At 42.4% G+C, this 13853-nt stretch overlaps 1 protein-coding gene across 1 annotated transcript in view; it reads left to right on the forward strand.

Annotated features, from left to right (window-relative positions):
• Positions 1-13853, forward strand: part of CYP11A1 (cytochrome P450 family 11 subfamily A member 1) — a 55016-nt gene that overhangs the window by 33544 nt on the left and 7619 nt on the right. The window contains exons 3-5 of the mRNA XM_066592364.1: positions 1858-2057; positions 6656-6859; positions 10864-11018. Of these exons, the coding sequence (XP_066448461.1) occupies positions 1858-2057; positions 6656-6859; positions 10864-11018 (559 nt within the window). The remainder of the gene's footprint in view (positions 1-1857; positions 2058-6655; positions 6860-10863; positions 11019-13853) is intronic.

Below are 13853 nucleotides of genomic sequence, written 5' to 3' on the forward strand. Positions count from 1 at the left end.
TATCGCCCGGCCCCTTTTAAAGAGGGTCGCTGCCTAGCCGTGCCAACCCTCTGCAGTGTGTGCCTGCGGTTCCTCGTCATGGCAGACGCACTTCTAAATAGACATGAGGGTGGTGTGGCATGAGGGCAGCTGAAGGCTGCGCAGGGACACTTTGGTGTGCGCTGTGGGGGGGAGGGGGGCGGTTGGGCAGCATGTAACCCAGGAGAAGTGGCAGTGGAGTGTCATGCAGGCAGTGATTGTGCTTTGTTGGAGGTAGTGTGGTGCTTAGCAAAGGTATGCCATGCTAATGAGGGCTTTTCAGAAGTAAAAGTTTTTGGGAGGGGGGGGGGCCCACTCTTGCCGCTATTGTGGCTTAATAGTGGGACCTGTGAACTTGAGATGCAGCCCAACATGTAGCCCCTCGCCTGCCCTATCCGTTGCTGTGTCGTTCCCATCACTTTCTTGAATTGCCCAGATTTTCACACAAGGAAACCTTAGCGAGCATCGGCGAAATACAAAAATGCTCGGGTCGCCCATTGACTTCAATGGGGTTCGTTACTCGAAACGAACCCTCGAGCATCGCGAAAAGTTCGTCCTGAGTAACGAGCACCCGAGCATTTTGGTGCTCGCTCATCTCTAATAGAAATGTATTGAAGTGGAAGGTTTTCATTTTCCATCCGGATCAAAAGTGCAGTCTGCTTCGCTTATGTTTCTAGTTTTGGAAATGGAATACAGATGGATACTATTTTTATTGCATCATACTCAATGGGAGGTGCAAAGAACTTTAAGACAATCCGCCTCTCATTTCCAGTTTTCTGCATAGTAGTTTTACCTCTTCAATGAATGTAGCTCAGTGATTAGCACTGTTGCCTTGTAATGTTAGGGTCTTAGGTACAAATTTTTATCAAGGGCAACATCAACTTTGAAAAGCTCCATACAGCAATTACCCTTGGTCAAGTTTGAACTTACAATTCCAGCACTCCATGCAGCAGTGCTAATGACTGAGCCACCAAACATAAAAAGAATAAGAAGAATAAGCACAATTTCAACATAAAACTTCCATGCAGATGTCCATAGTCAGACATGAACCTGGAACCCCAGTGTTATAAGGGAACAGTACTAGCTGCTGAGCCATCAGGCTTTTTGCTTCTTCCTCTTTTTTCCTTCTACTCCTTCCCCTCTGCCTCCTCCTTCACTGTCTTCTTTTCCATCTCTTAAGGAGGATGAGGAAGAAGGAGAAAGAGAAAGAAAGAAAAAGCCTTGGGGCTTAGTCCTTACCGCTGCTTCACTGCACTGGGGTCCTAGGTTGTAATTTGTCAACATCTGCAGGAACTTTGTATGTTCTCTTTGTGTTTATTTTTCTCCTGTTCCTCCAGAGAAGAAAGAAGCATGGTGGCTCAGTCGTTATACTGTTGTCTTGCAGTGCTGGAGTTGTAGGTGCAAATCTAACCAAGGGTGATAGCTTTATTAATTTTTTATGTTCTCTTTGTGTTTATTTTTCTTGCTTCTCTATTTCGCTGGCAATGAAAAAACAAGTGTGGTAGCTTGTGCTTGAGCTGGAGGTTCAAATCTAACCAAGAGTGATGGCCTTATGGAGTTTTTCATAAGATTTGAACCTAGGATTGCAAGTCAGCAGTGCTAACCACTGAGCCACATTCATTGAAGGGGCACCATTACCACCTAATAAAACCCAGTCAGTCAAAAACCACTAATGAACATAGCCTTAGAATACTTTTCTGACAAGCTCACAATCCATTAATGTTATATAGAGTTAAAATGGCCTTTTGAAAATTTTATAGTCTAGTAATTTGTAAGAAAATATTAGTACTGTGCTTAGAAGAGAAGGCCATATGGTACTGAGTAATATGATTTTTTTAGGAGTGGAGAAGAATGGCGTTGCCAAAGACGAATATTGAATCAAGAGGTCATTTCTGTACCCGGGATGAATCGTTTCCTGCCTCTCCTAGACACTGTTGGACAAGACTTTGTTCGTAGAGTTTACACTCAGGTGGAAAGAAGCGGTCGAGGGAAATGGACAGCTGACTTGAGCAATGAGCTTTTTCGATTTGCATTGGAGTGTAAGTACAATAATAATAATAATCTTTATATGTATAGCACCAACTTATTTTGCAGCACTTGAACCGCAGAACAATACTGTTTTACTGCATGTGCATTTCAGCCATCCACTGAATACTCATCAGCTATCTAATGTCTTCCAAACGTATTGGCAATTTATATTTTTGCAGAGAGACAGCAAGTGATTTTTTTTTAGATTGTTTTCACACGTCCATAAAAAAGGTTGCATTTTAGGGTCCACATTATGGTCACAATACCTAGATCTCCAGTAGTTAAACTAAAGCAGGCTTACATGTGGCCAAAGGAGAAAGTAAAATCGCGGCAAAGCGCCGCATTTGAAATAGCAGCGCTTTGCCGCATTTATGTGTAAGGGTGCGTTCACACGAGCGTAGGCGTATTTACGTTCGCACGTGTGCAGCGTATAATCGCCGGAAAGAACATTTTTCGGCGATCATGACCAGAGCTAGAAAGCGTATTATCGTTTGTTCCTACTTTGCAAACTATCTTTTCGGCCATCGAATATGCGTTGGCGCGTATTTCGGTCGCGTATGTTCCGGTTTTTTTTCGTGTTGCCGTTTTTACGCGCTGTAAAATCGCCCATGCGAACGAATACATTCAAAACCAACGCCTCAGATGGTCACGTATATACGATTGGGCGCAAAAACACGCCGTTTATGCGCTCGTGTGAACGCACCCTAAGAGAGGCCTCAGTTTTAGATATAACGTGATTAGAGATGAGCGAGCATACTCAGTAAGGCGATATACTGGAGAGAGCATTGCGTTTTTCGGGTACCTGCTGGCTCGTCCCTGAAGATTCGGGACGGGGGGGGTCGCGGGGGTCAGGGGCGGCGCAGGGCAACGAGGCGGAGCGGGGAGGAGAGTGAGTGAGATCCCTCTCTCTCTCTCTCTCTCTCTCTCTCTCTCTCCCTCCCGATCCCCTCTGCAATCCCCCGCTCACCCCCGCGGCCCCCGCGAATCTTCAGGGACGAGGCAGCAGGTACTTAAAAAAGGCGATGCTCTCTCCAGTACATCGCCTTACCAAGTATGCTCGCTCATCTCTAAACGTGATGCCTGGACAACAAAAAAAAGCTCTGGGGCCTCTTCTCTCTTCTTTACAGATTCCAAATGCTTAGTTGACCCCCACTGGATAATGTTTACTGTTAAATTAATCTGAAAAAAATCTGTGCGCACATAATGCATATTCGGGAAAGATTATGCAAACAACCTTTTGCAAACGACAAAAATAGAAGCCGTCTACGGAAATAATTTCCAGCATGTTGTAGTCATTTGAAACAGATGTTGAGAGTTCATGTGATTTTTGTCCATTGAAAGTGGAGGACACTGAAACCCCTTCTGCAACATACAAATCAAAGGATCAGACTGTTAACTGTAGTAATAGCATAAAGAAAATCCATCAACATCATCATCATCACCAAAATCATACATTTTGTCAAATCTCAAACTTCACTAGTTTAAAGAGGACCTATCAGCTCTACTGTTATGTTTATTTTAGTAAATTGGCGTACAAGTGGTGCTAATAAATCTTTGGCTTTTCCCATTTCACCTACTTTTAGATTAACAATACTTTTATCACTTCAAAGTTTATTGTTTTTTTATATGTCTGACCTAAGTTTCATAGTTGTGGCCTGATTATTTCATATCACCTCCCCCTCATGTTCTTCCTGATATAACAATTCTATAGCCTCTATTCTTAGTGCTTTGTGTTGGGCTGTTCCTCTGTTATTCCTCCAAGCAATGTATGAATAAATTGGCAACTGTGTACTACTTTTTGGGGGTGTCCCTACATGGTGCTGATAATGCCAGATTGTGTATGGACACACCACTTTGAAAAGGGAAATGGTAAAACCCATTTTTTTAAATTTTCATATATTTCTAGGAGGAATAACAGAGGAATGGCACAACACAGAGTTCAGTGAAAAGATTCTCCCGAATTGTCATATTACAGGGATTATAAGTATTTACTAACATAGACTGGTCAGGAGAACTAACAGATCCTCTTTAACAGTCCACATATTCAAATGTATTCTCATAGACCTGCATATACAGGGCTGTGAAAAAGTATTAGCCCCCTTTCACATTGTAGGTTACTATTATTGCATGTTTGTCAAACTGAATTGTTTCTAATTTTTTTTTTACTAAATGTAATATTACTCAAAGGGAACGCAATGTATAAATTATTCCTGCATTTTTCTAAAGACCAGAACTAGCTAACACCCATATCATCATTGTAATAAAAGTGAAATTTAATAACTGGTTGCACCCACATTAGCTGAGATAATTGCAAACAAATGCTTTTATCAGTCAATTTATCATTACTATTCACAGGGGATGCGGGAGGATATTTACTGAGTGTTTTAGAGCATACACAAGGTGCATTTAAGTATAAGGCCGGCGGCTCACAACTGAACTTGCATTGGGGAATCTGGAGTGGGCATCCGCCTCTGGGTTCCGTAGCAAATACCTTCCATAACATGCTATGGAAAAGCACTTTTTCCTGCACACAAGCGGATATCAATTGCATGCCCTATTTTTGAGCGAATTCCGCACAGACAGCTTCCCTTGACATTGCGGAAAGGTCACAGATTCTGTGTTATCGCTAGCCGATGACGCAGGAAAAGCAGGAGTTTAAAAAAAATCTGTACTGTGCATGTCCAATGTGAGCCGTACAGACAATCCGCAGTACAGAAAAGATGACTTAAAGGGGTTGTCCCGCGGCAGCAAGTGGGTCTATACACTTCTGTATGGCCATAATAATGCACTTTGTAATATACATTGTGCATTAATTATGAGCCATACAGAAGTTATAAAAAGTTTTTTACTTACCTGCTCCGTTGCTAGCGTCCTCGTCTCCATGGTGCCGACTAATTTTTGGCCTCCGATGCGCAGTCCGGGTCTTCAGCAGTCTTCTATGGAGCCGCTCGTGCCAGAGAGCGGCTCCGTGTAGCTCCGCCCCGTCACGTGCCGATTCCAGCCAATCAGGAGGCTGGAATCGGCAATGGACCGCACAGAAGAGCTGCGGTCCACGGAGACAGAGGATCCCGGCGGCCATCTTCAGCGGTAAGTATTGAAGTCACCGGAGCGCGGGGATTAAGGTAAGCGCTCCGGTAAACTTTCTTTACTTCCCTGCATCGGGGTTGTCTCGCGCCGAACGGGGGGGGGGGGTTGAAAAAAAAAAAACCCGTTTCGGCGCGGGACAACCCCTTTAATGACAGGTGCGCGCGGGAGCTGGCCGGGCACAGGGTCGGATTCTGCTGCAGGCTCCCGCATGTGAAGCCCGACCTGGTTGTGTGCAGCCAGCCTTAAAGGGGTTGTCTTGCGGCAAACCTCAAAATTTTACATTCCCCCATTCCCCCTGTCACCCCCCGGCATAAAATAGCAAATTAAAGCGGTTTTTAAACCGCTTGCTACTCACCGATCCGATGAAATAAGGACTTTAAAAAATCTTCTCACAAAGATGGCCGCCGGTCCTTTCCCAGGGATGCACTGCGGTTTTCTCCCATGGTGCACCATGGGCTCTGTACGTTCCATTGCCGATTCCAGCCTCCTGATTGGCTGGAATCGGCACACGTGACGGGGTGGAGCTACGATGACGACGCAGTGACCAGCTCTCCGGCACGAGCGGCCCCATTCACCAGGCAGAAGACCGCACAGTGCAAGCGCGTCTAAAAAAGCAAGAAGACATCAGAATTAGACGGAGCCAAGGAGACGAGGACGCTAGCAACGGAGCAGGTAAGTGAATAACTTCTGTATGGCTCATATTTAATGCACGATGTATATTACAAAGTGCATTAATATGGCCATGCAGAAGTGTATAACCCCACTTGCTTTCGCGAGACAACCCCTTTAAGGTCACCTATTTTTTTCCCTACTACTTACTCCAGATAGCTGAAAGTATTATCACTAACACTGATGCTAGGATTGCATGGCCACTGCGAATGCTTCTCTAGGGGACAGTTTTGCTTACTGATGCAAAAGCAGCATTTTTTGAAAACATGCGACCATGGTGAGTGTCCTTCATTGTTGGAAAAATCCAAAAACTGTTAATTACAAGATCAGATGAGAAGAGAATATGAGGAATTACTTCAAAATTGTTACCATAAAAAAACCCTTAGTAATGGCCGGCCGAAGAGCAGGAGCGTTGTCTTGATGGATTTGCGAAAAACCCACATGAAAAAAACTTTCTGCATCTTCAGGTCTTCACGCAGGATTGTGTGCCCAGATCCTATGGACTTCTTAGAAGTGCTGCGCCCACAAATACACATTTTTCACATTCATGACACTTTCGCTGCATATCTCACTAAACTGATGATGAATCTCGATGGGTGTCATTCCACGCAAGTAAAGAAAACTGCTGATTTCACGCCATTCTTGGAATATGAGCGTCACCCTTTTAAGTATTGAAAACACTTCTAACTCCAACCGCTGTCACGTGGGTTCTGCCACTGGACGATGCTGCCATCTTTCTCTTATCCCCCAAGAATGCCTATCCTGAGAGCGGTAGTCTGTTACACAGTTTGGCAGTAGAGAAATATTAGAATAACAATGTGTGGTAATTCATGTACATTTCTACTTCTTACAGCTGTTAGTTATGTGCTTTATGGACAACGACTTGGTTTGCTGCAAGATTACATAAATCCTGAATCTCAACAATTCATAGACTCTGTAACTCTCATGTTCCACACCACCAGCCCAATGCTTTATATTCCTCCATGGATTTTAAGGTTAATCAACCACTCCAATTGGAAAAACCATGTGAAGGCCTGGGATTCCATCTTCAACCATGGTAGGTTGGATGTATTGTAGCTAAGAATACTTTCTTTATGGCAAGTATATTAACGTTATCTCATATGTTACCATCTTGACTAACCTTCAGCAATATTCAAATACATCCACTGATCAGCCATAACATTAAATATATGCCAGCTGTCCTTACTTGGACTACTTTTGTCCCACATGACCGGCCATTTTGGAGATACTCTATGCTAGTTGTTTAACGATCACAATTTTGCCGTTGCAAAAATCCATCAGTTCTTCATACTGGTCCATTTTTCCGTCTTCCAACACATCAATTTCAATGTTATGGTTAATTTGTGTATATAAGACCCTTCACATGGGACAGAATTACGCCACGGGCGCAGCCTAATCCACAGCTGCGGAATTCCACATCAAAATCCACAGGTCTAACTGCAGATTTTGATGTGGAATTACAAGATTTTAAGGCATTTTCAATACCGCATCAAAATCTGCAAGTAGCTGTGGAATTTATTGCGATATTTTGTGCAGCCTATTACATCCCTTTTGAAAGGTACCTAAGTGAATGACATCAGGGGTTGTATAACCTTTTCTCTTATCAGATTTGTGCTTTAGCTTTTATTCGAGCATGCCATTTTGCTAGGCATTTTTTGCAGTATTTTTGACCCATATTTTCCAGTCTTTTTGAACAACAGAGTTGCTAAACCAGTGCAAAATCATGGTAAAATAGGCACAAGTGAAAACAGCTGAAGTGCAAAGTCTAACAAATCAGGAGTTTCCATTTTTACAAAATTTTAGGTTTTTGTTCTACAGATGTTTTTGTGCAGATGTGGCTGCAAGAAATCACAGCAAATGCAAAATTCACTATAATATGCATCCATTGTATAGGTGAAAACCACACTTAAAAATACAAGTGTCACATCCGCTGGGCACACCTCGCCGCAGGACGGACGTAGGAGTGGTATCACATTCAAACAAGATGTGCTGGCTGGAACACCAGAGAGACAGTGAGCTGCACACGGGATTCACAGATAGACGTAACACAAGGACTGACAAATGACCAAAACACTCACCTTGCATACCTGCACACATGATGAAATTGCTATAGAAAGTACAAGGTATTGGTTCAGGAATTGGCCAAGTAACTTAAACCCGCAAGCCTGAACTTCAAGGGTCCTCGTTGTCTCGTGGTTCCCTACTCCAACAAGACAACATCCACCAGAACCCTGCCTGCAAGCAGGGCGATTACCCCAAAATGGTGGCCCCACACTGGAACCTAAGGCCCTAACTAACTCAGAGATGATAAATGATCCAGCAGGACAGGACACAGTTCACACCAACCCTTCAGAGCTAGCATGTAAGACAGAACACATACAGAACAGGACTGTCCACACCTAATGTCTGGCCACCTGCACAGACACTGGACAAGACACTGTTCACACACATAACACATATGCAAGAAAACCAAACCCTAGATTGAAGGGATTGAGGGGCTGGTGTGTGTGTGTGTATATATATATATATATATATATATATATATATATATATATATATATATATATATATATATATATATATATATATATATATATATATATATATATATATGCACACACATATATATAGCAGACCAGTGGGGATTGGCTGGTGGGAGAAACTCCACACCCAGCCAGCTCAATTATCCCTCACCTGGGAAGGTGTGCTTTTGGAAACCTGTAGAACAACAGACCCTAGCAGTATAAACCTGACAACAAGTTCCAAAATACATATGAACTTTTTAACTGCAGGTTCACAACGGCCACAATATATTGTGTCACAAGTAGGTCTATTATGATATTTCAACTGATATTTTTGTATAAATAATAATAAAAAAAAAGATAATTACCATATGTTTTTTAAAGACATAATTACCGTATATACTCGAGTATTAGCCGACCCGAGTATAAGCCGAGTCAATAAGTTTTACCACAAAAAATGGTAAAATTTATTGACTCGAGTATAAGCCTAGCTATACTAGAGTATATACTAGGTAAAGAAAAAATGCAATACTCACCTCCCAGCCGGCGTCTCTGTCCCCAGCGCGATAGTCTTCCCGGCGGTGCAACAAGCTGCTTGAGAATTCTCCCCACTGTCATCTCCCTGCTCGACTTTGAATTCCCCTGCCATCAGCGCTGTGTAAGTAAGCACTGTGATTGGATCGAGTGCCAGCCAATCACAGCCAATCAGTGATGTCATCCACTGAATGTCTGTGAATGATCGAGCGCTCAATCCAATCACAGCGCTTACTTACACAGTGCTGATGGTGGGGCATTTCAAAGCTGAGAATGGAGATGACAGCGGGGAGAATTCTCAAGCAGCTTGCCGCACTGCCGGGGAGACCATTGCGCCAGGGACACCGACACCAGCTGGTAGGTGAGTGTTGCGGGGGTTTTTTTGGTTGTTTTTTTTACCTCAATCGAGTATAAGCCGAGAAGGGCTTTTTCAGCATTAAAAAAACATGCTGAAAAACTAGGCTTATACCTTTCCATATCTTGTGCAGCATGTTGGAATATTGTTTTAAGCCTAAAAATATAAAGCCCATTTTACGCCAAGTCGGGCGATCTGTTTTCTCCAAGGAGGATAGTAGCACAAGGGAGAGCAGAAATTTTCTGTAAGAAAACTTTTGAATAGTTTTTTTCCTCTGCCTTGTGCTGACAGCTGATCTTGTCTTTGATCCAAAGCGATGAATACAGGAGCATACATCTGATCTTGATGAGAATGGGGCTTTCAGTTTAACACTTGTGATTATTTCTGTCTATAATGTTAAGTGCTTCTTCGAGTCTCATTAAGTATTAAATAAGCCTGGATTATAAGCAGACATTCAGGCTGTACTTTTATTGATTTTGTGTTCTTCACTGCAGTGGTTTCACAGGGCACATTTGTGCCAGATATGTCCAAATCAGAGTGGATTTCTTGGAGTAAAAGTAATTAAGTAAGGGTGGTTTCACATCTGCAGCAGGGATTCCATTTTCCTGCTACATTCGGGGAGCAGAAAAGGGGAATCCCCGCGGACTAATGGTTCTGTCTCTGAACTGAACTGCAGTGGATGGACCCCATTGACTATAATGGGGTATATCTGTTTTCCATTCAGCTTGCAGTATTCTCAGCTGGAGGTTCCGACGCAGATGTGAAATCAGTGTAACATCTTGAAAATTGTCCTCAAACTTCATGTTGTAGAAATGTCTTCAATCTTGTACAACTATACATACAATAAATAGCCACTCAAAGATTACATCTACCACAGTGCAAACCTTATAAAATTATTAAGGACCTCAAAACAGGATAAAATGGTGCTCCCTTTCTCAACTCATGGGGTGTGTCATCTTATCTGATCTAATATTTATGCCCAGACCAGTCACTGGAAATTAAAGGGGTATTCTGGCCATTTAGAGTGTAAGGTATATTGTTCAAAAGGTGATATAACATGTAATATTGCAATACTAGGTTATAACTTGTCTTACAAAACTGCAGAGATATTGCTTTACCTGTGGTATCCCCACCACTTAGTTCTCCATTGGCATCCTGTGGTTATGCCCTGTATGCTCCACAGTTTTACTGGCCAGACATGCTCAATGCCTTCAAATTCTGTAATGATGACAGTTTGTACAGTTGTGAATGTACACTCATCAGTAATGAGCAATGTGGCATTATGGGAGATGCAGTTTTTGCACTCCTCGGCCATCATTTAAAATAACAATGTGGAAATCTGAAGTTGTCTGGAGAGCAGCGGTGGCGGAGGTTGGCAAAAAGGTTCTGGGGTCAGTTGCATGATCTAGATGAACATTCTGAATAAAGGCAATAAGTGGAAACATTAGGGAAATTTTGTAAATGTTTCCTAATTGCCAGGATACCCCTTTAGGCTTGATCATGAATAGGTTGTTTTCTGACACCATTTTTCCTACATTTTAAAGTACTCTAGAGTATTTTAGTAATTAAACCATGTCCTCGAGATTTGTAAGTTCATTTATGCACAAGTGTGAACGTTGTCTCTTCCAGCTGATCGCTGTATACAGGGTATCTACAGCTCTCTGAGGCACCGCTCAGACAATACATATTCAGGAGTCCTCTCCAATCTCCTTCTTCAGGACCAGCTTCCACTTGAGGACATTAAAGCCAGTATTACTGAACTGATGGCAGGAGGTGTAGACACGGTGAGGCATTGATTGTTGTTACCTATCAAATAATGCTCTATTAATTATGAAATTAAGGGTGCTGTTTCCTGAGAAAACCCCTCTCAGTGTATAAAATTACAAACTTTAGTAGTAAGCCCCATTATTGGTGTCTCTTTAATTAGATAGCAGATAATTTTTTAGAACATAGATACCATTTCCATAACAAAATTGTATTATTGGAAACTTTAGCAGTGAGTAGCTACCAAAAACATTTATGCAGGGATGAAGAGAATAGCAAACTTCCTATTGATCAATCAGTAGACTCCATACTTGAAGACATAGAAACTATAGAAACTTTTTTTTTTTAGAAAGAGGACAACATTGGTGAATTGGACATTTTTTGCATGCTGTTATTGGGTAGCTACTAGAGATGAGCAAGCATACTCGCTAAGGCAAACTACTCGAGCGAGTAGTGCCTTATGCAAGTACCTGCCCGCTCGTCTCTAAAGATTCAGGTGCCGTCGGGGAGCGGCGGGGAGGAATGGGGGGGAGATCTCTTTCTCACTCTCTTTACCCCACTCCTCCCTGCTCACTCCCGCAACTCACCGCTCTCCCCCGCCGGCACCTGAATAATAATAATAAAAATAATAATAAACTTTATTTGTATAGCACCAGCATATTCCGCAGCGCTTACATAGACAGGGGGGGATACAGAAAGACAAAAGTACAAACATTACAGAACCACAGTTACATAGTAATCAATTGATGGAAACAATAGGGGTGCGGGTCCTGCTCCAACGAGCTTACATACTACAAGTAATGGGGTGATACAGAAGGTAAAGGGGCTGAAGATGTGCACAGTATGGTGAGGTGGAGAGTGAGCGATGTTATACACATAGACAATGGTCAGACATTTAGCTGTGTGATGGCAGAATCGGTATGACTGCAGGAGCAGTTTATGATGGCTAGCAGGGATTGCAGTCAGTAGGTCAGGGAGCATGTTATCAGGCGGAGTACAGAGGAGTTTATTTAGGGAATGCGGTATGCCTCCCTGAAGAGGTGCGTTTTTAGAGCACGCCTGAAGTTCTGCGAGTCCTGGATTGCTCTGGTAGCCTTTGGTAGTGCATTCCAGAGGACTGGTGCTGCTCTGGAGAAGTCTTGAATGTTTAGAGACGAGCGGGCAGGTACTTGCATAAGGCACTACTCACTCGAGTAGTTTGCCTTAGTGAGTACGCTCGCTCATCTCTAGTAGCTACTACTACCAAGTCAAATGGAAGTAATACTGATAGTAACAATAAAATTTTATTAAAAGTGGCTCCAAAGGTCACGCTTGACGTGATCCATAGAGTAAACATAAACGGCAGCAAAAGAAATATGGTGTATAAAAGTCCTACCTTTATTCCTCCATCTTCAGTAAAAAAGTTACAAGCGACGTTTCGACCGTCCAATTGTCCCCCAGTAAACTTTTTAAAACTCGCTTGTAACTTTTTTACTGAAGATGGAGGAATAAAGGTTGGGCTTTTATACACCATATTTTTTCTGCTGCCATTTATGTTTACTCTATGGATTATGGTTTCTGCTGGGGAATTGTGGAGTCCATTTTCCCAAACAGCTTTGCAGCTATAAAGCCTCCCCTGAGAAGGGTACTATATTTTGTGCTGTTGGTTAAACATTGTTTGGTACACTTGACGTAATCGTGATCATTTACTAGATCTTGATCATTTGTTTTTGTAAGAAGTTTTATTTCTAATTATATTACAAGTTTTATTTCACATTGATGACACTTCAAGGGAAGTGATACAAAAACAAATAAATTACTTAAAGGGGTTGTCCAGTGACTGGAAAACAATAATTTACTAGTGCCAAGTGCCACTGCTTCGCTATCTTGTTGTGGAAGTCGATGTCAGCGAAAGTCACCTGTGTCTCCATTCTGAACTTCTGGCATTATGACACCCAGGATGTGAGCACTCATGACAGAAGAATGGATGGTAACACTGCAGCTTCTGATTGGCTTTAGTGGTCAAGTGACTTCCGCTGATGTCATCTTCCACAACAATCCCCAGGAGCATAATGGGGCAACGGCACTGGATCCCAGCAGCACAGGATGATTAAATACTCCTCTGTTTGTTGTTTTAAGACCTTGGATGCTATTGAATCAATGATGTCCGGTAACTGTACAAGCCTATTAATTGGTGGATGTTATATTTGCTATAGGTAATATAATTATCCACTACTAGATTTTTTTCTTTAGCGATCCATTAGTATACATTAGTGCCATTTTTGACAGGTATTAAATAGTTGGTTCAAGCAAAAATAAATTGTGTCCAGTGAGTCCTTCTCTAAACTTCCATTGCATCTTTATGGATTCTGTCTTTCACACTTAAATGAAACCTGTCATAATTTAAGTGACGTGGAGACTGGGGAGTCTTTTTTGTACTCAATCGGTTCTCCGTTGCTGTGCCATCCCCTGGTGTGGGCTCACATCGGCTTGACTCTTTTCAGAAAGCTATGTGTGTGCACTCCTGTTCATGTCTATGGGAGTACGCACTCACAGCCTTCTAAAAAAAACGTCTCCCTTACTGTGGCCTCGCTGGGGGACCACGCAGGAATTGGGCATCTGGTGAGTATGAGCATAGCTTCCTGGACCCCATATCACCTAAACTACAAGCAGCAAAACTTATTTTATGGTGCTTATAGTTGATGAGAGATTCCCTTTGGCACTTTGCACTTGTGAAATAGATATATATGAGAGAGAGCGCTGAATGCCCTATATACAACTGTATTGTGCAATGTGCAGTTTTCCTGCATAGAATGAATACATTACTATATGCTTTTTTCCTTATTTTTGAAAGGTTTTTAATGGTGACAGCGCTG

The sequence above is a fragment of the Eleutherodactylus coqui genome, chromosome 2 (assembly GCF_035609145.1).
Source record: "Eleutherodactylus coqui strain aEleCoq1 chromosome 2, aEleCoq1.hap1, whole genome shotgun sequence".
NCBI lineage: Eukaryota > Metazoa > Chordata > Amphibia > Anura > Eleutherodactylidae > Eleutherodactylus > Eleutherodactylus coqui.